We start from the raw sequence: 27872 nt of genomic DNA on the forward strand, positions 1-27872 counted from the left end.
CGGCACTTTGAACAGTGGACGTTACATTTCAGATGTGTTACAACCCGTGGTTCTACCCTTCATTCGATCCCTGCGAAACCCTACATTTCAGCAGGATAATACACGACTGCATGTTGCAGGTCCTGTACGGTCATTCTGAATACAGAAAATGTTTGACTGCTGCCATGGCCAGCACATTCTCCAGACCTCTCACCAATTGGAAACGTCTGGTCAATGGTGGCCGAGCAACTGGCTCATCACAATACGCCAGTCACTACTCTTGATGAACTGTGGTATCGTGTTGAAGCTGCATGGGTAGCTGTACTTGTACACGCCATCCAAGCTGTGTTTGACTCAATGCCCAGGCGTATCAAAGCTGTTATTACGGCTAGAGATGGTTGTTCTGGGTACTGATTTCTCAGGATCTATGCACCCAAATTGCGTGAAAATGTAATCACAAGTCAGTTCTAGTATAATATATTTGTCCAATGAATACCCGTTTATCATCTGCATTTCTTCTTGGTGTAGCAATTTTAATGGCCAGTAGTGTATATCTTTACCATCATTGTCCTATATTACATAGCGTGTTCCACTGAAGTGTTAGTTAAATTTATATTTAAATTTTAGATGTAGATTCAATGTGAGTAACGTCTGCCTGTAAAAGTAATGTGCTGTAAAATTATTTCAGTTTCTTTTGTGCATGATAGACTTAGCCTTGCCCAAAAGGCCCACAGTGGTATTGACCAGCTGTCTGCAACATGGGTATTTCCACCCTCCAGTGGGAGTTTCCACACCTTGAACAGTTAATGGAAGGGAGTGGGATGAGATGGTGTTTGTGTAATGAAAACGTGTAACTGGATGAGGGAGATTTGACGTAGGGGTTGGTCACCATTCCAAGGCTGCACTGGGCGACGAGTTGAATCATGTGAGAAACACTGCTGTGGATGGCATGGCCTACCTTGCTTGTTTCTCATTTTTTTATCACTATAAGCAATTATAGACTTGTGCAGTTAACTTAGTTAGCTAACATACTTCCTTTATTCGCCTTCTTCTTCCTCTTCTTGCTCCTCCTTGTATATCTCTCCAACTCCTTGCTGAGGCTTTTTTCTACACTATTTTTTGCTGGACAGGTCAGCGCTCTGGTGTTCCTTACACACTATATCAGGGATAGAGACATGACAAGTGTTGCCAGATGTCTGAATTTTGGCGGAGTGTCCAGATTTTTGGGGGTATCATGACTTGTACCCCGTAAATGTTATAGAAAATGCTATATGACCTCCATTTTGGGCACTGTCAAGAAATCAAAATGTCATTCATACTCATTTCTAATATAGTCAAGTACATGAAAGTTCCAAAATGAGTGTCTCAGCGTATCAACGGTGACAACCAAGAAAGGTAGAATATGATGTACTTGGAGGTTACAATCAGCTGATGGACTGCAAGGGCACCTCAGTACAAGTCTGAACCATACATTTCGGAAATATTTAGCTGCATGGGTTCCATTGTTGTATTATTACCACCATGCTGCTGATTTCTGAACTGTGTTCCAGCTTCTGTCCCCCCCCCCCCCTCTCCCCTCTCCCCTCTCGCCTCTCTCAGTCACTGGCTGCCTGCAACTTCTCTTTTCATACCAATTAGTACTTTACTGATCTGTGTTGAGGCGTGTTACGAACTGTTCTGCATCTTCTGATGAAATGGTCTAATACTGTAGTAATGCTGTTTCAGACAGCAAACGATTAAATGTATATGACAGAAATAAGTAAATAATTCTTAATGTTGTCGAGAACAACGATCTTGAACAAAACAGGTGACAGGAATGTGCAGGTGTGCTGTGAGACCAGAGTTCTACATCCAGGTATACAGCAGGTAGGAGCTCGGTGTGTGAAGAGCCATGACGCCGTGTTGCAGGGAGCTGTGGGCGCCAGAAGGGTGGCGCGCGCGGGGTGTGACGGGGAGGCGGCGGCCCGACCGCAGGCACCGCCGGCCACCTGGCGGCGGCGGCCACAACCACAGGCGCAAGGACAAGGTGGGTGAGTCGCAACCCCCGCAGTCCCACTACTCGCTCACAACCTGCGTTAGTGGCAGTTTCTCACTGTCACGTGGAATGAGTCAGTATACAACAAGTAAACACCCAATTCCTTAAAGCATCGAATTCTGATGCATGAAATAGATTCAAGATTCTAATTGCTTTACAATGAGTTAAAGTGTTAAATATTTGATGTCAAATTGTGTAAGTGAGAAGAAGTTCACAAAAGGTTTGAAATTATGTTAAACGTTTGTTGGAAATCGTTAAGAAGTGATGTCATTATCAAACACTGGATAGTGTAGTCCCAGTGTTTTGCACTCTATTTTAAGCAAAATTCTCCATCATGTCGTATCTCCTAAACTGTGTGTCGCACAGTGCCATAATTTTTGAGGTGCCTTTAGTGATGTATGTCGGCACTGTCTGCAAAATGTGTTGCGAATAGAGTCAGTAGCAAAGAAGTAATGTTGCATTGTATTGTATTGTATGTTAACCGGGGACCTGGAAACGACGGAGAGGCTCCGTCCCCACTGCAGCCACAGTGGTCCACAACCCCACGACGACTACCGCGGTCCACTTCACCCCTCCGCCGCCCCTCACCGAACCCAGGGTTATTGTGCGGTTCGGCCCCCGGTGGACCCCCCTGGGAACGTCTCACACCAGACGAGTGTAACCCCTATGTTTGTGTGGTAGAGTAATGATGGTGTACGCGGACGTGGAGAACTTGTTTGCGCAGCAATCGCCGACATAGTGTAACTGAGGCGGAATAAGGGGAACCAGCGCGCATTGCCGAGGCAGATGGAAAACAGCCTAGCCGGTTCACCGGACCTCGACACAAATCCGCCGGGCGGATTCGTGCCGGAGAACCAGGCGCTCCTTCCCGCCCGGAAAGCCGTGCGTTAGACTGCACGGCCAACCGGGCGGGCCAAAGAAGTAATATATTAAAACACCATGTCTCACACAAAAGTTTTACGACAAGAACAGGAAAAATGTGGTAAACAGTGATATGTCCACCAATGACCGCACAAAAAAAAGTCCAGGTAGGAATATGTGGACAAGTTTATTTATCAACGATTAATAGTACTTCTACTCTGATGTGGATCGAAACAAAACATAAGAAAAGTCGCTTCATGAAATGGAACAATAATATTTCTGGGAGCTGAAGGTTGGTTAGGTTGTCACTGAGTCTATGTTCACTAATTGCACTCTTTATAAAAGTCAAAGTCAGTTAAAGTACAGATTGAACGAACAAAGGATAAGCCTGACAGGGAGCAAAAGTGTCTAAGCTCAGCAAGTAGCCAGTTGAAAGTTCAACAGGAATAAATTTAAAAGGACACAAGTTTACCACGACAACGGAACCCCTGTCTTCGACGAGAAGGCCACGAACACTTTTTAAGTCCTCTGCTGGTAGCTCCTGTCGTCGCTAAGTCAGACGCGAAAGCAGCCACGACACGGAATGGCTTTCGAGTGAGAATCCTGACTATGGATTCCTTGCAAAATAAGTGTCTGGCCCAGAAAAACTCACTCAGAGCGAACTAGTGTGGTCTGAAGCGAGTGTTGCCCTAAATACCATTCGATGATGGGCTACAGCTAGGCCTACTTTCGATCACGTGTCTTGTGGAAGAGAATAGATCCGTGCAGTCTGCAGCCTCTATCAGTGCATTAGTCACCTACTGGTCGATGGTCGCAGCGTGGGTACAACGCGTTTTGTCCTTTCCTCATTTTGTGGGGGCGTCAGCAAGAAATGGTTTCACAATGGTTTGAAACTACGTGCAAAATTAGTTGGAAGTCGCTAAGTGCTCTCATTCTTGAAAATTTGACACATATTGCTCGGACAGTCCACGGGTGTACTGCCGGTGCACTGTCCAACGGGCACAATATTTCGGCGATCAGACATGTCGCCATCAGGTGCGCTGACGAAGTGAGCTCCTGACGCTCGCTGGCTGTAAAACACTGGCGACATATGCCAGGTGTAGAGGCAGCGGAGCTGCTGTCCCTGCGCTGACCTAGGGTGTTGCGAGCTGTCCTCAGTGAGCGTCCCTGGCTATAGAGTTGCAACCGCTCCGCAGACGACAACTGCCGTGGAACATCGGCAGCTATACTACTAGCCATTAAAATTGCTACACCAAGAAGAAATCCAGATGTTAAACGGGTATTCATTGGACATATATATTATACTAGAACTGACATGTGATTAGATTTTCACGCAATTTGGGTGCATAGATCCTGAGAAATCAGTACCCAGAACAACCACCACTAGCCGTAATAACGGCCTTGATACGCCTGGACATTGAGTCAAAGAGAGGTACAGCTGCCCATGCAGCTTCAACATGATACCACAGTTCATCAAGAGTAGTGACTGGCGTATTGTGACGAGCCAGTTGCTCGGCCACCATTGACCAGACGTTTCCAATTGGTGAGAGGTCTGGAGAATGTGCTGGCCAGGGCAGCAGTCAAACATTTTCTGTATTCAGAAAGGCCGTACAGGACCTGCAACATGCGGTCGTGTATTATCGTGCTGAAATGTACGGTTTCGCAGGCATCGAATGAAGGGTAGAACCACGGGTCGTAACACATCTGAAATGTAGCGTCCACTGTTCAAAGTGCCGTCAATGTGAAGCAGAGGTGACCGAGATGTGTAACCGATGGCGCCCCATACCATCACGGCGGGTGATATGCCAGTATGGCGATGACGAATACAGGCTTCCAATGTGCGTTTACCGCGATGTCGCCAAACACGGATGCGACCATCCTGATGCTGTAAACAGAACCTGGATTCATCCGAAAAAATGACGTTTTGCCATTCGTGCACCCAGGTTCGTCGTTGAGTACACCATCGCAGGCGCTCATGTCTGTGATGCAGCGTCAAGGGTAACCGCAGCCATGGTCTCCGAGCTGATAGTCCATGCTGCTGCAAACGTCGCCGAACTGTTCGTGCAGGTGGTTGTTGTCTTGCAAACGTCCCCATGTGTTGACTCAGGGATCGAGACGTGGTTGCAAGATCCGTTGCAGCCACGCGGATAAGATGCCTGTCATCTCGACTGCTAGTGATAAGAGGCCGTTGGGCTCCATCACGGCGTTCCGTATTACCCTCCTGAGCCCACCGATTCCATATTCTGCCAACAGTGATTGGATCTCGACCAACGCGAGCAGCAATATCGCGATACGATAAACCGCAATCGCGATAGGCTACATTACGACCTTTATCAAAGTCGGAAACGTGATGGTACACATTTCTCCTCCTTACACGAGGCATCACATCAACGTTTCACCAGGCAACGCCGGTCAAGTGGTGTTTGTGTATGAGAAATCGGTTGGAAAGTTTTCTCATGTCAGCACGTTGTAGGTGTCGTTAACCTTGTGTGAATGCTCTGAAAAGCTAATCATTTGGATATCACAGTATTGTCTTCCTGTTGGTTAAATTTCGCCTCTGTAGCGCGTCATCTTAGTGGTGTTGCAATTTTAATGGCCAGTAGTTTAGTTGCAGTGGCGGCGCAGCACGAGTCGCCGGCTGCTGCCGCGGCAGTGTGTCGGCGGCAGTCCGTTGCCCTGCAGCAGGGGTAACCCGTCCCGAGCGCCTGCGACGCCTGCGTGGGGCGGCATCCCGCGCGTCAGGCGTGGCGCCGGCGGTTGCCACCCGCCCAGGCGAAGCCGCGGACGGCGCAGACGGCTGCTGCCGCTCGCCAGCGGCCTGCTCCGATCGCTGGGTGGAGGAGGGAGACGGTCCGCCCTCGGTGGCGGCTGCGAAGCTGGTGGACGGGTGCACTTTAAGAGAAGGAGCAGCCACGCCTCGTTGCTGGTTTCGGCCCCGTTTGAAGGCCGAACAGCCTCTCTAACTGGCAACTTGCGGCCGTGCGCAGTTGCAGCACGTCGGTTATTCTTCTCGGGTGAGCCCGCAGGATTTGCTCTCGTGCTGTCTCGCGCACTTTACGCAGCGGCGCTGTATGGTCCAGCCTCTGGCATGAGAAGCACTGCGGCCTCTAGCCTTTGGTCCGAAGCGGTTCCACCTCGACCTTCACGCAGCCGACCCGCTGCATCTAGGAAATCTTCCAGTTTTCCAGGTTGTCAACGGGGACAACCTGATACAGCAACATGTCTCGGTGGGTTCGAGGGGACTTCATGAGGCCGGTGGACCGGATGCGAAAGCCCACGTCCTCGAGCTCTCTCGGAGGTAGTCAGCACCAAACTTGAGGGGAAGGTGGCGGAATAGCACCTTCAGAAGTTTGAGCGGCTCGGAAGGGTGCGCGTAGCAGGGAGGCCATCAGCGCAGATGGTGTCCATCACCGCGCGGTACTCTGCATTGGTCGTCACTGTGAACTTGTAGAGGTCACGGCCGGCGACCTTGACAGTAGTGGACGTGGCCAACCTGTCAACTTTCGGCTGGAAATCCTCGAAGGCGCCGTCCCATTGGACGACGATAGGCGGTGGGGGCGGCGGCTTCTTCTTCGCCGTCCTCCGTCGCGTCTAGGCTGGCGCCCGCAAAAGTGTCGGTGGTCGGCAGCGGTTGCGTTTGCTGCAGCGCAGCAGCCCTGGCGGTGTGCCACCTGGGTGGGGCAACAGAGCCGTCCGCATCAGGATGCCGGGAGGCAGCAGGCGAACGATGGGGTCGCTGCCTCTTCGTTGTCGGTTTCGGCTTGGCGGTGCTCCGGGAGGAGCCCGCGACCGTCGTCACAGCCTCTGTGGTGGAGGCGCGGGAGGCCCTAGATGCCTTCTTCCGCGGCCTCGCGGGAGGAGTTGTCGGAATCGTCGTGCGTCACAGCCCGGCGGTTTCTGGGCGCGCGCGCATAGTCAGGGTCGACGTCGCGACGCTCTGCCTCGGCAATCGCCTCACAAGGGAACCTCCCCATCGCACCCCCCTCAGATTTAATCATAAGTTGACACAGTGGATAGGGCTCGAAAAACTGAACACAGATCAATCGAGAAAACAGGAAGAAGTTGTGTGGAAGTATGAAAAAATAAGCAAAATATACAAACTGACTAGTCCATGCGCAAAGATAAGCAACATCAAGGATAGTGCGAGCTCAGGAGCGCCGTGCTCCCGTGGTTAGCGTGAGCAGCTGAGCAACGAGAGGTCCTTCGTTCAAGTCTTCCCTCGAGTAAAAAGTTTACTTTCTTTATTTTCGCAAAGTTATGATCTGTCCGTTCGTTCATTGACGTCTCTGTTCACTGTCATAAGTTTAGTATCTGTGTTTTGCGACCGCACCGCAAAACCGTGCGATTAGTAGACGAAAGAACGTGCCTCTCCAATGGGAACCGAAAACATTTGATCGCAAGGTCATAGGTCAACCGATTCATCCATAGAAAAACACGTCTATACGACACTGGTGACGGTATGTGCGTCACATGACAGGAATATGTTCTCGACCCACCTAACTTGTGCACTTGGCGAATGGGTAAAAAGATTCTTCTACCTTGCCCGATTTAGGTTTTCTTGTGGATGTGATAATCACTCCCAAAAAAGTGATCGCATCGCACGAACGGACGTACAGATAATAATTGTCTGAAAATAAAAAATTAAACTTTTCGTTCGAGGGAAGAATTGAACGAAGGACCTCTCGTTCCGCAGCTGCTGACGCTAACCACAGGACCACGGAGCTCCTGAGCTTACACTATCCTTGATGTTGTCTATCTTGCGCATGGACTACTCAGTTTGTATATTTTGCTTATTTTTTCATAGTTCCACACAACTTCTTCCAGTTTTCTCGATTGATCTGTGTTCAGTTTTTCAAGGCCTATCCACTGTGCCAACTTATAATTAAATCTGAGGGGGGTGCGATGGGGAGGTTCCCTTGTCAGCAAGATTTGCGTCCGGCAGTTCGATGGCTTCCATCGCGGAGGCCCCTGCAGCTGACTGTGCCCCCGTCCAGACCGCGGGGTTTCCCCCAGCGCAGGACGGAGCATCAACTAGCGCAGGCACGGGCTCTCCCTGTGTCTCTGCGGCCAGAGGGGCAACCGCGGGCACATCGACCTCTCGAATGGTCGAGTCCCGCGGCGCAACACCCGCCGAGGCCGCCGGGCCAGCAAACTCTCGCAATGCGACCGGCGAGGCTCTCGGTGGCACACCCGACTCTTGCTGCCTCGTGTTCGGTAGTGCAGCAGCCTTCCGAATATTACAGAAGGCGAGTATGACCGCTTCATCGTCTTCTCCGCCAAGGTAGGAGCCCCCGTGACCGAGTTTGTTCATAAGAATGAACGCTCGGTCACGAGAGTCCAAGTCAGAAGTAAAAGAGTCATCCTTGCCGTAGTCGGGAGTCGGTAGCCGGTTCGTCACAGGTGGGGGGCCGGAAGGGACCGCCACCGAGATCAGCTCAGTCGCCTGAGCTGGCCCCGACGGACGACACCCTTCGCATGGTAAGGCACCTCTCTCATCGACATCTCGAGCAGCACCGCGCGTAGTGAGCTCCTGAGGGCGGGCGGCCGTCTTAAATCCCCTCCCCTCGCGAGGCGTTCTCTCCGCGGTCCGCGCCCGTGCGTCAGCGGTCGCTGAGGCGCTGGCGTCGGCGTTTGTGGTGGCGTCGGTGTAATTGCCTCGTCCGCCCTAGTCGCCCGTTCGTTTCCTTTGCTGAGCGTCTTTTTAATTAGACTCAATGCTGGTTCCCATGCCCTGCTGACGTAGCCGCAATCTCGGTCGGTGAGTCCGTCCCTGGTACGAATTTCGATAGCCTCTCTAACGACGCTGTCCCAGTATTTACATGTCTATGCCAAGACCCTGGTATGTTGGTGGTCAATTTCGTGATTTTCGGACAAACAGTGCTCTGCGACCGTCGACTTGTTGGGGTACCCAAGTTGAGTGTGCCTCTGATGTTCTCGGCAACGATCTTCGATGGCGCGCTGTCTGTCCAATATAAATCTTCCCACACTGACACGGAATCTGGTATATTCCGGCCTTCCGCAAACCGAGATCGTCTTTGACACTTCGCAATAATGCTCGTGTTTTATTTGGTGGGCAAAAGACAGTTCCTACTCGGTGTTTCCTCAATATTCGTCCTATTTTCCCCGACAGTGCGCCAGTATGCGGTACATAGGAAGTGGCTATCTCTTTCTTTCTGACTTCTTCCGTCTCCACACGTAATGTAGAGATGGAGTGGAGAGCGCGTCTGATCTGCGATTCCGAGTACCCGTTTTTCCGGAATACAGTTTTGAGGTGTTCCAGCTCTTGGGGCAGACTCTCTGCGTCAGAGATGGTGCGCGCCCTGTGCAACAGTGTTTTCAGCACCCCATTCCTCTGCACAGGATGGTGGCAGTTATCCGCTTGCAAATACTGGTCGGTGTGCGTTTTCTTCCTGTATACTCCGTGGCACAGGGTGCCATCCGCTCTTCTTGTGACTATGAGGTCCAGGAATGCTAATATTCCTTCTGCTTCGGTCTCCATAGTGAATTTGATGTTCGGATGTATGGATTTCAGGTGTGTAAGGAAGTCTAGGAGCTTGTCCCTTTCATGGGGCCAGATCACGAACGTGTCATCCACATAACGTAGAAAACAAGTAGTTTTCCATTTGGATGACGCCAAAGCCTTCTCCTCGAAGTACTCCATATAGAAATTCGCGACCACAGGCGAGAGTGGGCTCCCCATTGCGACTCCTGTTTGTTCATAGTATTCTCCATTAAAATGAAAATACGTGGAGGTCAGTACGTGCTTGAAAAGGTCGGTCGTCTTCTCGTCTGGACACACATATTATCTCAGTATATGCACACATTGAGTTACACTGCTTCGAGACGTACACACTGTGCTAAACGTCTAACGTGAGGTTACACCTCTTAATGAGTAGATTGTGACAGCATTTAAATTTTTGAATTCGGTCAGTAATAATACTGCAAATCAAAAATTTTTGTTGCCCCTGGAAGCCGTTAGATAGGCAGCTTGACATCCACCACGGACCACGAACTGGGTTAGCCGTTTAGTACTATAGAGTGTGATACACCTTCTCACGAAAAATATGGCAGCCCATTTACATAATTATCTATTTCGTTAAAATTAGAAAACAAACTGTAACTCCACAAATGAGACTGACAGATGGCTGAGTAGGAATAGCTAAGAGGACAAATGCAAAGCTGTACAGGGACGCATGATTAGGAAAATTGGAGAGACCTTTGGAGAAAATAGATGCAGCAGTTTGAAGATCAAGAGATCAAATGGCAGCACAGTGCCAAGGAAAGAAGTGAAAGCTGAAAGTTTGAACGAAAATATAAAGGGGAAGTGGATTTGGAGGCAATATTTTTCAAAGGAAAGAAGAAGTAAATAAAGATGAGATGGGAGATATAGTTGTGCAAGAAGAATTTGACAGAGCAGCGAAAGACCGAACTCAGAACAAGGTCCCTGTAGTAGATGACATTCGCTCAGTATTATTGGCATCTTTGGGAGAGCCAGCCATGATAAAACTATTCCACTTGGTGTACAACGTGCAGAAGGCAGGAGAAATACTCTCAGAACTTGAGAAGGATGTACCTCAAATTCCAAAGAAGGCATTTGGATATGATTATTACTGGTTCATCAGTTCATTCCAAAGAAGGCATTTGGATATGATTATTACTGGTTCATCAGTTCATTAAGTTATGGCTGAAAAATACTGACACGATATGTTTGAAGAAGAATGGAAAAACGAAGAAACCGACCTCGGGGAAGAACAGTTTAGATTCTAGAAGAAATTAGAGACACGTGAAGCAATGCAGATCCTATGACTTAACTTAGACTAAAGAAAGTAAAACCCATGTTTATAACAGTCTTAGCTATAGAGAAGGCATTTGATAAACGTTGACTGGAACTCATTCTTTTAAATTCTGAATGTAGCAGGGATTAAATACAGGGAACTAAAGTTTATTTACAGATTGTAGAGAAATCAGACAGCAGTATATAACAATCGAAGGACATTAAGGGAAGCAGTATTTGAGAAGGTAACGGGGCCGGTTTGTAGTCTACACCTGATGTTATTTCATCTGTACATTGAGCAGGCAGTAAAGGAAAACAAGCAGAAATTTGGAGAGGGAATTAAATTTCAGGGAGAAGAAATAAAAACTTTGAGATTTGCCGACGGTAATTCCTTCAGAGACAGCAAGTGACTTGGAAGAGCAGTAAATGGTATGGATAGTGTCTTGTCAAGAGATTATAAGATAAGCATCAACAACAAAAGTAAAACAAAGGTAATCGAATGTAGTCAAATTAAAGCAGAAGATACTGAGAAAATTAGATTAGAGAACGAGACACTAAACTCAGTAGGTGAGTTCTGCTATTTGAACAGCAAATAAACTGATCACGGCCGATGTAAAGAGGATATTAAATCCAGACTGGCTATAGCAAGTAAAACATTTCTGAAAAAAAGGAATTTGTTAACGTCTAAAATAGATTCCAGTGTAAGGAATATCTTCTCAAGGTATGTGTGCGGAACGTCGCTTTGTATGGAAATGATAGACAAGAAGAAGACAGAAGCTTTTGAAATTTGGTACTACAGAAAAATTATGAACGTTAGGTAGATGGTTAGGCCGGGTAACTGATGATGAGATTCTCAATCGAATTTGGTGAAATAAATATATGGCATAACTTGATTAAAAGAAGGGATCAGTTCGTAGGACACATCCCGAGGCATAAAGTAGTCGTCAGTTTGGTAATGGCGGGGAGTGCGCGGAGCTTTAGTGGTACTGCGCTTCACAAAGAACTTGCAGAATTTCGTGAATAACTTTCCTGACCATGGCGTTGCAATAGGGGGTTACTTCGACTTTCGGGCTGTAGATCTGGGGAGTCACGCGATCAAAACTGGTGCCAGAGGGGAGGGCAAAGTAGAGGAGGGCGTCAATGATCAAAAGGCTGTGGTAGCATCTACGACTACGCGTATTACGAGGAATGTTAAGAAAGGTAGGAAAATATTTTTCTAAGGAAGAGTGGCAGGATACAAATTACAGGGTATCTGAGTAGTCAACAACAAATATTCAGTGCAAGGTACGAAGATGTGGAGTACAAATGGAAAAAATTCAAATGCATCTCCCAGTATGCGTTACGCAAGTACGTTCCGAGCGAGGCCGTGAAGGATGGCGAACACCCACCGTGGCTTAAGAGCCGTGTCACAAAACTGCTACGTAAACAAAGAGACCTCAATGACAGATTAAAGAGAATCCAAAACCTAGCTGACAAGCAAATGATAAACGAAGCGAAAATGATCGTAAGGAGAGCAATGAGGGAAGCGTTCAGTGACTGAAAGTAAAATTTTGTCATCAGATCTGACTAAAAACCGTAAGAGATTTTGGTATTATACAAAATCGGTAAGCGATTCTAAACGATCTTTTCTGTCAGTCAATGACCACACTGGTACCGAAACGGAAAATGACAAAGGGAATTCAGAAATACTGATTTCGGTCTTCTGAAACTGTTTCACGGCGGAAGATCGTGATACGGCCCCTGCTTTCAATCATCGTAAGAACTCCGAAATGTCAAATGTTGACGTAACTGATCGTGGTACAGAGAAACAAGTACAATCAGTTTGTAGTGGAAAGGCATCAGGACCAGATGAGATAGCTGCGAGATTCCATAGAGATTATGCGAAAGAACTTGCTCCCCTTCCAGCAGCAGTTTATCGTAAGTCGCTGGAGCAACGAAGGGTACCTAGCGACTGGGAAAAAGCGCAGGTCATTTCCGTTTTCAAGAAGGGTCGTAGGACACATGCACGTAATTATAGACCTATATCGTTGACGCCAGTCTGTGGCAAAATTATGGAACATGTTTTGTGCTCATGTTTACGATGTTTTTAGAGAATGAACATCTTTTCTATAAAAATGAACGTGGATTCCGCGAACAGAGATCTTGCTAACTCAGCTCGCTGTGTTCTTCCATGAGGTCCACAGCGTTGCAGAAATCGGCCCTCAGGTTGATGCCGTGTTCCTTGACTTCAGGAAGGCATTTGTCACCGTCCCGCAGTACCATGAAATAAAATAATACGAGGTTAAGAGTATCGGAGCACATATACGACTGGATTCAAGACTTCCCTACAGATAAAACTCAACACGTCGCTCTTAACGGAACAAAATCCGTAGAGGTAAAGGTAATTTGTGGAGTACCCCGAGAAAATATGATGGTGCAGCTACGGTTTACAATGCATATAAATGAGCTAGTAGGTAGTTCGCAGATGATGCGGTTGTCTACAACAAAGCATCAACACCAGAACACAGTAATTATTTGCAGAAGGACCTGCAGAGGATTTCTGGATGGTACACGATCAGGCAGCGGATCCTGAACGTAAATAAATGTAACACATTGCGCGTACATAGCAAAAGAAATCCGCTACTTTACAGCTACAATACTGATGAAAAAATGCTGGAAACCACAGTAAAATATCCAGAGCGATCTTAAGTGGAATGAACATATACACTGAAGCGCCAAAGAAACTGGTATAGGCATGCTTATTCGAATATAGTGATATGTAAACAGTCACAATACGACGCTGTGGTCGGCAACCCCTATGTAAGACAAGTGTCTGGCGCAGTTGGCAGATCGGTTACTGGTGCTACAACGGCAGGGTATCAAGATTTAAGTGAGTTTGAACGAGGTGTTATAGTCGGCGCACGAGCGATGGGACACAGCATCTCCGAGGTGGCGATGAAGTGGGGATTTTCCTGTACGACCATTTCACGAGTGTACCGTGAATATCAGGAATCCGGTAAAACATCAAATCTCCGATATCGCCGCGGCCGGAAAAAGCTCCTGCAACAACGGGACCAACGACGACTGAAGAAAATCGTTCAACGTGACAGAAGAGCAAACATTCCGCAAATTGTTGCAGATTTGATTGCTGGGCCATCAACAAGTATCAGCGTACGAACCATTCAACAAAACATGATCGATATGGACTTTCGGAGCGGAAGGCCCACTCGTGTACCCTCAATGACTTCATGACATCAAGCTTTAAACCTCGCCTGGGCCCGTCAACACCGACATCGGGCCGTTGATGACCGTAAACATGTTGCCTGGTCGGACTAGTTTCGTTTGAAATTGTGTTGAGTGGATGGACGCGTACGGGTATAGAGACAACCTCATGAATGCATGGACTCTGCATGTCAGTAGGGGACTGTTCAATCTGGTGGAGGCTCTGTAATGGTGTGGAGCGTGTGCAATTGGAATTATATTGGACCCTTGATACGTCTAGATACGACTCTGGCATGTGACACGTAAGGAGCATCCTGTCTGATCAGCTGTATCCATTCATGTTCATTGCGCATTGGGCAATTCCAGCAGGACATTGCGACACCCAGCACGTCCAGAATTGATACATACTCGCTGCAGGAATAGTCTTCTGGGTTTAAACACTTCCGCTGGCTACCAAACTCCCCGGACATGAACATTATTCAGCGTATCTGGGATGCCTTGCAATGTGCTGTTCAGAAGAGATCTCCACCCCATCGTACTCTTACGGGTTTATGGACAGCTGTGCTGGATTCATGGTGTAAATTCCCTCCAGCACTACTTCAGACATTAGTCGAGTCTCTGCCACGTCGTCTTTCGGCACTTCTGCGTGCTTTGCTCGTTCGACCGATTCTTGAGAACTGTTCATCAATCTGGGATCCTTCTTTCGAGAAGAGTTACTATGTTCATAAATTTATATATCTATTGGATTTTATTATTTGTTAACAATGCGTGCTTCGTAATGAAAGAAACATTACACACCTACAAATTCCGGGCATTGCCAATAAGCTTCAATAACCAAGAAAGGAATGAAGCTGCCGGTCAATTGAGTGATAAAATTGTTGTGTTGGCAGAAGAGCCAACACCGAGTTACTAATGGAGGCCGAAATGCACGCGTTTTAGCTCACGCAGGCTGGCGTGAGGAGGGAACGACTATACTGACGTGAGGTCTGGAACATGACAAGGAATGAGAATTCAGAAAGCGGAAGAAATTAGTTTGATACTTAACTTTAATCCATTAATGATGAATGTCGCTCTTGACGGTACATGATTCACATTATTGTCTGTTCAGAATTCATTCTAATTACGAATATGGCGCCTTGCTAGGTCGTAGCAAGGCTCAAATGGCTCTGAGCACTGTGGGACTTAACATCTGTGGTCATTCGTCCCCTAGAACTTAGAACTACTTAAACATAACTAACCTAAGGACAGCACACAACACCCAGTCATCACGAGGCAGAGAAAAATCCCTGACCCCGCCGGGAATCGAACCCGGGAACCCGGGCGCAGGATGCGAGAACGCTACCGCACGACCACGAGCTGCGGACAGGTCGTAGCAAATGACGTAGCTGAAGGCTATGCTAAACTATCGTCTCTGCAAATGAGAGCGTATGTAGGCAGTGAACCATCGCTAGCAAAGTCGGCTGTACAACTGGGGCGAGTGCTAGTGAGTCTCTCTAGACTAGACCGGCCGTGTGGCGGCGCTCGGTCTGTCATCACTGACAGTGGCGACACGCGGGTCCGACGTATACTAACGGACCGCGGCCGATTTAAAGGCTACCACCTAACAAGTGTGGTGTCTGGCGGTGACACCACAAAAATACACTCTGAGATAAAGAAAGAGGGCGACGCACTCCGAAGGAATTATTCAAATGAGACGGAAATCGGTAGATGTGACTACATGCACAGACAGACAAATGTTTACAATTTTAGAAACGCTGGACGGTTTATTCAACAGGAAGACCTTCGCAAATTGAACAAGTCAATAACGCTTAGGTCCACCTCTGCTCTTACGTAAGCTGTTATTCGGCTTCGCTTTGACTGACAGAGTTGCTGGATGTCGTCTCGAGCGATATCGCGGCAAATTCTGTCCAAATGGCGCGTTAGATCGTCAAAATCCTAATCCGGTTGTAAGACCCACCTCATAATGCTTCAAACGTTCTCATTTTCGGTGAGATTCGGCGACCTTGCTGGCCAAGGTAGGGTTCGGGAAGCACGAAGACTCTCGCCTATGTGGGCGGACACTATCTTATTGACATTGAAGCCCAAAATGGCTTGCAATGAAGGACAACAAGACAGGGCATAGAATATCGTCGACGTGCCGCTGGGCTGTAAAGGTACCGCAGATGACAACCGAAGGTTCTTGCTATGGAAAGAAATGTCATCCCATACCATCTCTCCTGGTTGTCCGACTGTGTAGCAGGTGACGGTCAAGTTTGTATCCCATCGCTGTCCGGCGCTTCTCTGGACGCGTCTTCGCTGGTCGTCTGGACTCAGTTCGAAACGAGACGCATCGCTGAAGGCAGTTCTACTCCAGTCAAAGAGATTCCAGCCCGAAGATTTGTCCAGGGACGCCCTGACCGTCGCCCGCCATATCGCCCCATGATGTTTTGTTTGGGGGGCGCTCAGCTGTTGAGTCATCAGCGCCTACACAAAGTCCCAATTTTTACACTATCCAATTTTTTACGCAGTCCAATCTAGCCACTATTACGAACGACGACGATGATGATGATGATGATGATTATGATGAAATGATGAGGACAACACAAACACCCAGTCCCCGGACAGAGAAAATCCCCCAATCCGGCCGGAAGTCGAACCCGGGACTCTGTGATCCAGAGGCAGCAACGCTAGCCACTAGACCACGAGCTGCGGACATATCGCCGGACATTCAGGGGTGATGGTCTGGGGTGCAATTTATTTTCATAGCAAGACCCCTTTTGTTGTCATCTGCGGCACCTTTGCAGTCCACAATATTGTACGTAACGTGTGTTGACCTTCATGGCAAGCCATCCTTGGGCTTACATTTCAGCAACATAATGCCGGCCACCCAAAGCGAGAGTCTCTATGCCCTGTCTTGGAATTTCCGATACGCTACCTTGGCCACCAAGGTCGAGGAATGTTTCCCGAGCTGAGAACGTTTCGTGCATTACGGTGAGGATCCTCCAACCAGCCCGGTATTTTGACGATCTACCGCGCCAATTCGACAAAATTTGGCGCGATATCTTTCAGGATGACATCCAACAGCTTTGTCAGTCAATGCCAAGCCCAATAACTTACTGCAGAATGGCCAGAGATGAACCAACGTTCAATCTGTGAAACTCTTTGCCTTGAATAAATCATCCAGTTTTTCTAAAAGTGTAATCATTTGTTTTTCTCTTATGTAAATCGTATCTACCGATTTTCGTCGCATTCGAATAATTGCTACCTGGTGCGTCGTTTTTTTCGTCTTCGCATGTACTAAATGTGTAAGCGCTCCCATTAACAAGGATATCCGTGGCGAGAGTTCCGCCTCGGGAGTCTTATCTTCCTACGGAACGAAAGTCACCCTCCCTGTTCCCAGGTGGCTATGTTTGCGCATCTTCGTAAACCTCAAGTGTATGTTGTCAGTCGGCTTTTATCTGAATATGTGACTTCAAGGCATGGCGTCAGCTATCCAGGCATTGGTCAGTGTGGCGTGACGGCAGCTGATTGATGGTTATCGACATAATTATGGCTTGGAGTTGCTGAATGATGATGACTTTGAAATAAGTGGTCTCTATCACTTAGCAGCCACAAGGGCCGCTGGATCTTTGTTCCCGTTATACGTCCCGAGGTTGCAGACGTGCCGGGTTCTAGACGTACGAAGGAATGGTATAAGTCCCTGGAGAAGGAGTGGTATTCAGCGATCTTAGTGAAGTACAGGACGTCCAACGCTCGCAACGAGGCTGTGTTCTGCAGCACTTGTAGCTCCTGTATCTTTCTGTGCAGTGAAAGTACATCTCACCAACTTTACAGAGTTAAATGTAATGTCCCCTTACCTTCCTGAACTGTGAATTGAAATCCAATTGCGCTCACTGGATGGGCAGTGAGCGTTATGCAAAAAGCAATAAAATTTGTTTTTATACGCTCAAACATTTTTAGCGTCAGAAAAAGACTTATTGGAGGAATATGGGACTAAGAGAAAATAACGTAAATGGTGGGAAAGCACAGAATCTAGAAATTTAAACACAGGTTTTACTATGTGAATATACGAAGGTAAGTCAATTATTACCGCAATTTAGTTATATTTTCGTTTATTTTGGTAGTACTGTCGTTGTACGTTGATAACGCATGCCTTGTTTATTTGTTGTTCTATCTTGGCAATTTTCAAGCTGCTAGGTTAGTTTCGTTATGGCTGTCGTGCTGTTAATCATGGCTGCTCCGCTGTCTATTTCCACCAAAATAGAGAAACGTTCAGTGATCCGTTTTTTGTGGTCGGAAGGCGTATCAGGGGCCGAAATTCATCGAAGACTTTCAGTACAGTACAGTAACAGTGTTCTGCCAAAACGGAGTGTCTACGAATGGATTGAAAAATTCCGAAATGGTCGTACAAGTGTTACGCACGATGAAGGAGCCGGACGACCGTTTACCGCCACAAATGAAGAAACCATTGAGCGTTCACGTGAAATGATTGTCTTAGACATATGATTAACTATTGACGAAGTGGCACATCGTCTGCAAATTAGTCACGGTTCTGCCTACGAAACCATCCACAACAGACTTGGGTTTCACAAAGTTTGTGCAAGATGGGTCCCAAAACAACTCACGCAGTTGCATAAACAAACGTGCATGGACATCTGCAAAAAACACTTGGATCGCTATGGTAACGAAGGGGACAACTTTTTAGACAGGATCAGTACTGATGACGAAACATAGACCCATCATTACGAGCCGGAGAGTAAATGGCAGACTATTGAATGGAAACATGCAAATTCTCTGTGCAAGAAAAAGTTCAAGACACAACCGTCCGCAGGAAAACAGAGGCTTACGGTGTTTTGGGACCCACAAGGTCCTGTACTGGAACATTATGGGGAAAGGGGCACAATAATAAACAGTGTACGTTACAGTGAGATGCTTACTGCCAGGCTAAAGCCTGCAGTTCGAAGCAAACTCCGAGGATTGCTGTCAAAAGGTGTTGTGTTGTTGCACGACAATGCTCGTCCGCATAGTGCTGCCCACACTGTTGAAACGCTCCAGAAACTCAAATTTGAAGAACTAGATCATCCTCTATACATTCCCGATCTTGCCTCTTCTGACTATGACTTGTTTGGTCCACTGGAAGAGGCATTAAGGGGCCGTCGATTTGCCTCGGACGAAGCAGTGAAAGAAGCGGTGCATTCCTGGCTCAACCGAGAACCTTCTTTTACGAGGGCATCAGGAAGCAATTACAACGATGGACCAAGAGCATTGCAACACAAGGAGACTGTGTCGAAAAATGATGTTCTTGTAAGTTTCGTATTTGATTACAATAAAATTTTATAACTGCTATGCGGATAATAATTAAGCTACCCTCGTATATATGATCAGCAGATAACAATGTTTTCATGTCACATGTAAATATATCGCCCCATACGGGCACGAAAACCCTGCTCCTGAATGTTGTTCAGGACTCTTCTAATATTGTGCAGACGTGGTGAGTGGCGGAGAGTGTGAATGCTGAGCCGGTGGTCGGTGTCCGCAGGTTTCGACGCGGCCGCAGGCGGGGCGCGGGGGGCGTCGGCGGCCGAGGCCGGGGGCGGCGGGGGCGGCGGGGGCGGCGTCCACGGTGTTCGTGGTGCGCGTGACGCGCGGCCTGCGCGGCTACAACAGCCGCCTGTTCGGCCGCTGGAGCCGCTGGTCCGACTGCTCAGACTCGTGCACCACGCACCGCACTAGGTAACTCCACTCTACTCCACTCTACACTGCACTACACTACACTACACTACACTAACATCGGTGGTACCGAGGGAGGTGGCGCAGTGGTTAGGACACTGGACTCGCATTCGGAAGGATGACGATTCAAACCCACGGGCTGCCGTCCTGATTTAGGTTTTCCGCGATTTCCCTAAATCGCTTCTGGCAAATATCTGGATGTTTGCTTTGAAAGGGCACGGTCGATTTCCTTCCCCATCCTTCCCCAGTCCAATGGGACCGATGACCTCGCCGTTTGGTTCCCTCCCCCAAACAAATCAACCAGCCAACCAGATGGCCCGCACCGTCGTGCCTCACAAACACCAACAGCTACCACCAGTGTACATGTCGCTACGCCATGTAGCATCCCCCACAGAATCAGTGATACGTGATAGCAGTCTAAAGTCAAAAGGCAGGATTAGACACTTTGAAATATCTCACTGCAATTTTCCTTTGGAAAAAGAGCAGAGTTTTCTGTCTTCTAATAAACTTGAACAACACCTCCAGGGTACCTAGCTAGTCTTCCAACCCCGTGTGTCCTACGACTTCCTAAATAACCGATTAACTAATTGGGACGAGACTCGGAATTTCCTGCCATGAGACATTTCTCTGGTGGACTTGGTAGCAGCACAAGTCCTTTGCGAATTGCTGCATGTGGTGGGCTACGTTCACCAATTCGAATGAAGAGATCGTGTTACCTCGTGTCCCTTTTGGATTCCTTCACCGCCGGACACAGATCCTGAGATGGATTCAATGAACAGTGAATATTGGAATGGTTAGTGGGAGCATCTCAACACTACTACAATGAAGATCTCAAAATAAAGGGCCACCACTTCATTTTTTTATTGTTGTCAATCTCAAAATCAGAAAAAATGAATCTTTATAATAATAATCTATTTGAGAACGAGTCTAATAGTAATGTTTGTGTCAAAGAAAGCTGATTCTAGTCATGACTTATCGAACACCATGGAAACCTACGAAACTATGTGCACACATTTTTAATGGCAGTACGGGATCGTGCGTTTCCAGAGGCTATTTCAAACTTTAGTTCACTTTTGAGAATCTGGAATAACCACTCGTACCAACGACGTGTGTCCTTTCTAGACCAGTGGTTTCCAGTTCTCTGTGACAGCTACCCATGAGTGCTGTTAAACAATAACTAGTACTCCCACCTCCTCCCCCCACTTTCAACATTTTCATTTTTAAAATGTCGAAAGATAAATGATATTCAGTTTTTGCAGTAGTTTTATTAAACAACGAACTGATGTGAGAATTGGTACTGCTTGTTCTGAACAACCTTTTCTTACAGACTGATGAAGCAATTCTCAGTCCATCGCAAGTGCTTGTCTGGATGGGCAGTCTTGGCGTTTTTGCCATGAATAGCACTCAGGGGATGACTTAATTCTGTTCACTGATGTAGCCACCTGTTAAGAGAAGTGCTCAAGCGGCTGGGACTGCTTGTGCTGTTGCTTCCCACTGGACCAGTCGTGAGCATGTGGCGACTCAACCCGACAAATTGGTGGCTGCTCAAATTTATTGGCCACTACGGCATCTGAATCATAATGGTCTAGAGCACTACGTGATGAAATGATCGAACTTACTGTTTCAAAATCTGTTCTGTAAGTTTGACATCAGTTACATTGTACATGATCGCATCACACCACATAACATCTGAATATAAAGCACCACAAGCACATTTGAAATTGCATTTCCTCATCATACCCTGAAAATCTGTTACCCACTCACAATAAGTTTGTTCTGACTGTTTTTTGCAAATAAAGAATTGGTCATAGAATGAAGGCTTTCATGACCACATGACATAGCTGCTGCTAAACCTTTTGGGATGTCAGGTCGTGGTCCAAGAAACTCTTCTGTTCCTGACGTTTCATCCAGGACTGCACTGGACATACTCAGAGGCGCTCCTCTGCTGAGTCTTGCCAACTGACCAGTCGGATGCCGGAGAGTGACATTTTCTACAGTATATATGTCGCTCCTGGACATCCAACAGGTCTGTTGGCAAGACTCAGCGGAGCAGTGCCTCTGAGGAAGTCCAGTGCAGTCCTGGATGAAACGTCAGGAACAGAAGAGTTTCTTGGACCACGACCTCACATCCCAAAAGGTTTAACAGCAGCTATGTCATGCGGCCGTGAAAGCCTTCACTCTATGACCAATTCTTTCACTGCAAGAAACAGTCAGAACAAACTTATCGCGAGTGGGTAACAGATTTTCAGGGTAAGATGAGCAAATACAAATTCAAAAGTGCTTGTGGTGCTTTATATTCAGATGTTATCTTGGATGATGCGAACATGTACAATGTAATTGATGTCAAACTTAGAGAACAGATTTTGAAACAGTCAGATATACTTTAGAACATATGTTTCTCTCAGATGTCCAGCCGGTCAGTTCAAATGACTCTGAGCGCTATGGGACTCAACTTCTGAGGTCATCAGTCCCCTGGAACTTAGAACTACTTAAACCTAACTAACCTAGGGACATCACACATATCCACGCCCGAGGCAGGATTCGAACCTGCGACCGCAGCGGTCTCGCAGTTCCAGACTGTAGTGCCTAGAACTGCTCGGCCACTCCGGCCAGCAAGACTCAGCAGAGGAGCACCTCTGAAGATGTCCAGCACAGTCCTGGATGAAACATCAGGAACAGTAAAGAATTGGTACCGAGCTGGCACTACATTCAGTTGTTGATCATAATATTTAGTTAGAGAATCTACAACCTGATCATAGGAAAGTTCACTTGGAGTGGTGTTAGGGAACAATTTCTGAATGAGGCAAAAGACTGCACTTCCTATCGTTGACAAAAAGTAATGCAGTTGCACAGTACCTGACACTTTGTGATGTGGCCGTCATACTGTTGCGACCACTCAAGCCATTCCTCTTCTTTTTTATTAAACTGGCAAAAAGGTGGTGTGGCACTCAGAACTACGATTGCTGCATGTTGCTCGGCATTTGCTGCTTGGTTCTCCAGTAACTGCTGTACCATGTTTAGAAGGGTTTCAATCTGCTGCATCTGAAACTAAAACATCTGTGGTAGCTGTGTAACATCTACCACTTGCACCTGAGGTGCCTGAAGATGAAGTGGGACAGGTGGGTTGCTCATTGTGGATTAGGCAAATGCAGTAAACAGACAATGCAGACAATAAAAATAAGCACACAAGCAAAGAAAATTTCTGCAATGCCCACCTGAAAACACTGAACAGAAAAAACACAATAAGAGACACAGTTAAAACAGGTAAACACACATCTGCAAAGAAAATACAAGGTAGAATGAAGGCACCAGCAAAACACAAAAACCCACAACAAAAACAGAGACAGTCAGTGGTATCTGACAGCTCAGGGTTCGAACGTAAACAGATTGTCACTATGTGATTCATTCACCTCATCACCAATGTTGTTGTTGTCTAGGAATCCTGCATACTTGGTTCACTAGAAAAACAATCAAACAATCCATATTAATGAGTTTTATTCCAAATAGAGAAGATACAATACTTAGCTTTTGATAGATGTGTTGCAAGCACAGGGCAACATACAGAATAATCAGTCTTCTTCAATATAAACAAATACAAGTCTGAGCTACATAGAGATAGCTAACGGAGTGACTAACATTGAAGCTGCTATCAAAGTGGGAGGCACCTGTTGGGTGTGGCGCTTATGTTGCTTGTCACACAGTCGTCCTGGAGGGAGGTCAGTCAGCGTGTGATTGGCTGACTTCTTCTCATAGCCTTCTCTTCCCTGTTGTTCCCATCTGACGTGCTGGCACTGACTTTATGCCATTACAGGTCATGGGTGCCTGAGTAGATTCCTCCACCGGGACTTTCATTTTATCATGTCAAGCCCTGAAATGAGATCATCCTTTCCTATCGTGATATTTCCCTATGCCAAACAGGGTGGCATTCCCATGCCCTTATAACATTTTCTACCTTTTTCCCGTGCACTATGACATCCCCAAAATAACTCCTACCACAGTGTTCCATCCTGTGTAACTCTTCTCAATGTAAAATCTGCCCTTTAAAACAATCTGCTGCCTCTACAATGGTCTCAACAATGGCAAAAAAACATTAAACACAAGGCCACGTGAGAAATTGCTCATGTCATTTACTGCCTGACAGGTTTTCATCAAATAGCTTTTTACATAGAAAAGACTACTACCATACTGGCAGAATATATGATCAGACAAGGACATACTGCCTGCCTTGTGACACCCTGCACCCAGTAGTGAAACATGCACCACAGCATGACTTGCAGGACCACATATTCCATTTCAGTCCTGTCACACAGCACCACTTTATGTGAATTGCTGGGGTGATAACATTTCACCATTATATCCCCTGAAACACCACCCTCCTGAACTCGACCTATATTACAGTCCAGTTAATCAGTCTTCTTCCTTCATCCAGTCATTTTTTATTTATGTTTCTCCATCATTACTGTGCCTCAGTTTTCTTTGATTATGATGCTTTATTTGTTTTAAACTCTCCACTCCTGATTTTCTTTTTTCCCCACATTCATTTGTATTTACCAATATTCTCCTGTTTATCCACTCTGAAATGAAACTGTTACAGTACATACAGATGAACACTCTTTGCCCTGTCATCTGTTGCTGCTTTCACTTTTTGCCCTCATTGCTTGATGTTCAAGGAAGGTGTCTCCAGATCTGGGTTCTTCATTGCCTGCCTGCACATCACTGGCCTCCTCTGACTATTCTTCGTTTTCTGTTCAGTTGAAGGAACTCCATTTTGCTGGAAACTGGTAGAACACTATCTATTTTTACGTATGTGAATTGGTTGTTCTAGGAGTTCTGTCTTTTGGAGGTAAGTACTGCACAACCCATCTGTGTCTGTGAAATTAGTGAAATTATGAATGAAATTTTCCTTTTCAGAGAGTCAGCTGGCTCAAATACATATTATATTATTAATTAAAAAACTGACATGCTGATAGCAGACACAAACGTTAATTATGTTCTGCTAAATGAAACACTGTGTGTGTGATAGTGTATGGTGTCCCGCTGGATGTCAAGCTAAAATGGACTCAACATATCAATTATAGCTAAAATAATATAGAACTTCAGTTCACTATGCTCTGCACTTATGATTGTTTATCATTTTGTTACCTTGAGGACAGATATGTTTAAATGCCTTTTGTCTTACACAATTATCTTCTGGCACAGTGCAGCTAAAGTACATAAAACATTTTTTCAGCAAAAGCAAGCATGAAGAATATTGTGTAAACTGGATAACAACCTGTCTTGCAGACTTGGCATTGTAGTTCCTATATTTCTTATACTCATTTCTCTGTATGTTTGTTCCTTAGTCATATACTCGGAGGGGGGGAAGGGGGGGATAGAGAGAGAGAGAGAGAGGGAGACCACATGAAGGAATGATCCATGTGGGATGGAAATCGGTAGATGTGATGTATTTGTATGTACAAACAAGTGATTAAGTTTCAGAAAAATTGGATGATTTATTTGAAAGGAAGAGCTTCACAGATTGAATAAGTCAATAACACATTGGTTCACCTCTGGGCTGCAGGAAATTATTTGACTTGGCATTGATTGATAGAGTCATTGTATGTCCTCCTGAGGGATATCATCCCAAATTGTGTCCAGTTGGTGCATTAGATCATCAAACTCCGGAGCCTGTTGTCCATAGTACTCCAAACATTTTCAATTGGGAGAAGATTTGGTGAACTTGCTCGCCAAGTTGGTGTTAGGTAAGTCTGAAGACAAGCAGTGAAACCTCCTGCCCTGTGCGGGCAAGACATTGTATTGCTGAAATATAAGTATAGGGTAGCTTCCCACGAAGGGCATAGAATATAGTCAATGTACTGCTGTGCTGTAAGGGTGCCACAGATGACAAGCCAAGTGGTCCACCTATTGAAAGAAATGGGACCCCATACTATCATTCCTGGTTGTCAGGCCATATAGTGGGTGACAGTCCGGTTGGTATACCACCACTGTATGGGGTATCTCCAGACACATCTTCAATGGTCACTGGAGTTCAGTTTTAAGTGGGACTCATCACTGAAGGCAGTTCTATTCCAGTCAGTGAGATTCTATGCCGAAGACCTGTATGGATATTCCTGGACAGCAGTGGGATACCAGCCTTACTGTCGCCTGACTTATGGCCCGACATCTAGGAGCAATGGTCTGGGGTGCCATTTCTTTTTGTAGCATGGATCCATTTGGTTGTCATCCATGGTACTCTTTCAGCACAGGGGGACATCAAACATATTCTGTGCTCCATTTTGTTGCCATTTGCCCCAGCTTGCATTTCAGCAAGATAATTCCTTGCCCGCACACGATGAGAGTTTCTACTGCTTGTCTTCATCCTTGGCCAGCAAGTTCACTGAATCTCTCCTCAACTGAGAACATTTGCAGCATTATGGGCAACCAGCTTGGGAGTTTGATGATCTATTGCACCAGATGGACGGAATTTGAGACGATATCTCTCAGGAGGACATCCAACAAATCTATCTATCAATACCAAGTCAAATAACTGTTTCCATACAGCCTACAAGTGTACCAATGTGTTACTGACTTGCTCAATTTGTGAAACTCTTTCTCTTGAAGATATCATCCAATTTTTCTGAAATTTTTTAAATGTCACTGTCTTGTTTTCATTTGACAGAATCTTGTTTTGCAATCAGAATTTTGGCATTAAGCCAGTTTCAGGCACAAGATTTTGACTTATAGGTTTATGTTAGGTAGAGATAACAATGTACAATGCCAAAATCTATGCTTTATAAAATGGCTTAATTTCAAAATTGCAATATTACGTTGTTATATCTGCCTAATGTAAACCTGTATGTCAAAATCTTATGCTTGAATATGGCTTAATGCCAATATTGCAGTTGTAAAATAATGTTCTAACAGGTGGAAGGAAGATGATGACTTTAAATATTTATAGAACCTGTGTACGCATATCACAAGAAAGTAATTAACAGAAGTTTTAATCGTTTGTTTGTTTGTACATGCACATCACATCTGCCAGTTTTTGTCCCATTCAGATAATTTCTCTCCTTTTTCTCTTAGAGTATATTTATTGCTAATGGTGAAAATTATATCATGCTGAACTGTTGTTTAGGCACCCACAATACATTAAACAAAAGTAATTTTCATTTGCACTTTGCTTCCTTGTCTAGTGTTCAGAGTTTATTTCTGTATTCTGATGCAAAGCAGTACTGCATTGTCACATTAGGAAAAAAAAAGAAAAATCAGAAAATAGAAACTCAGCAAATTCAAATAGAAGTAAAAATATTTCTCATAAAATTATCTGATAATTCAGATTCAACAATTGACAACTGTTGTTAGTCATGTGACAATTAGTGATGTTCACTGTACTTGTGCCACTATTCTTACAGTACTTTTTTTAATAAGTCCCAGTGTTACTGTATTTATATTAAGGTACCAGCAGGAGAGAAATAGGAACTATTAACAGAGTAAGCAACAACTTCTTTCAGGTTGGCAGCTTCCCTGATAGTTTCTAATAATGTTAAAATGAGATTGAGCTAGCAAAAATAATTTGCAGCTGTTTAGTGACTATTAGATAATTATTAATGCAGTTTATAATTGCTGGTTTTCTCTTTCAATGCATACACTGATGTACTCCACATCCCTGAAGTTTCTCTTTCATGGTCTCTGCAAAACAGAATGAACAAATGAAGAAAATTTAAATAATATGTATAAAATCTTCCTGTCAATCTGCAATTTGGCAAGCATGTATTACAACATTTGATTGTCAAATATACTTTCATATCAAAAGGAATTTTTATATAAAATGAATACAGTTGCACATAATGCTACTTGATAATTTGTCAAGAACACAATTTTTTTCATTTTATAAATCAAATAATTTTGATTTTTTAGTGCCTTTCACTTAAACTTAACACTTATACAAGTGCCTTACCCTATAAAGGTGGTGCAAAAGGCCTCCTATGTGTGGTGCCGATATTGTCCGGGAGGAGGCCTACTGCTACATGGAGAACAGTAGCTGCCAGCGCTGGATCCAGAGGCATATCTGGAGGCAGGTGCCCGATGCAGAATCTTCACAAGGTCAGCTGACTTATTTCCTAATTCTGTACATCACTGAAAGGTCACAATGGCCAGAGACAGTGGCCATGTATGCGATGTTGTGCATGTGTGAATGTATGTGTGTTTTCTACCTCAGAAGAAGGCTTTGTGGTCAAAAGCTCAAATGTTTAGCAGTTTTTTTGGTGGGCCTATGTTTCCTCTATATGCTGAATAGCAATCTATCCTTTCCATAATATTGTCATTAATACTATA

General features: G+C 45.8%; 1 protein-coding gene across 1 annotated transcript in view; it reads left to right on the forward strand.

Moving 5' to 3' along the window:
• Positions 1-7821: 7821 nt before the first annotated feature.
• The window catches only part of LOC124544976 (coagulation factor X), a 102723-nt gene continuing 82672 nt past the window's right edge, over positions 7822-27872 (forward strand). Inside the window, exons 1-3 of the mRNA XM_047123724.1 lie at positions 7822-8121; positions 19369-19562; positions 27505-27641. Of these exons, the coding sequence (XP_046979680.1) occupies positions 7822-8121; positions 19369-19562; positions 27505-27641 (631 nt within the window). The remainder of the gene's footprint in view (positions 8122-19368; positions 19563-27504; positions 27642-27872) is intronic.

The sequence above is a fragment of the Schistocerca americana genome, chromosome 8 (genome assembly GCF_021461395.2).
Source record: "Schistocerca americana isolate TAMUIC-IGC-003095 chromosome 8, iqSchAmer2.1, whole genome shotgun sequence".
NCBI classification, from domain to species: domain Eukaryota; kingdom Metazoa; phylum Arthropoda; class Insecta; order Orthoptera; family Acrididae; genus Schistocerca; species Schistocerca americana.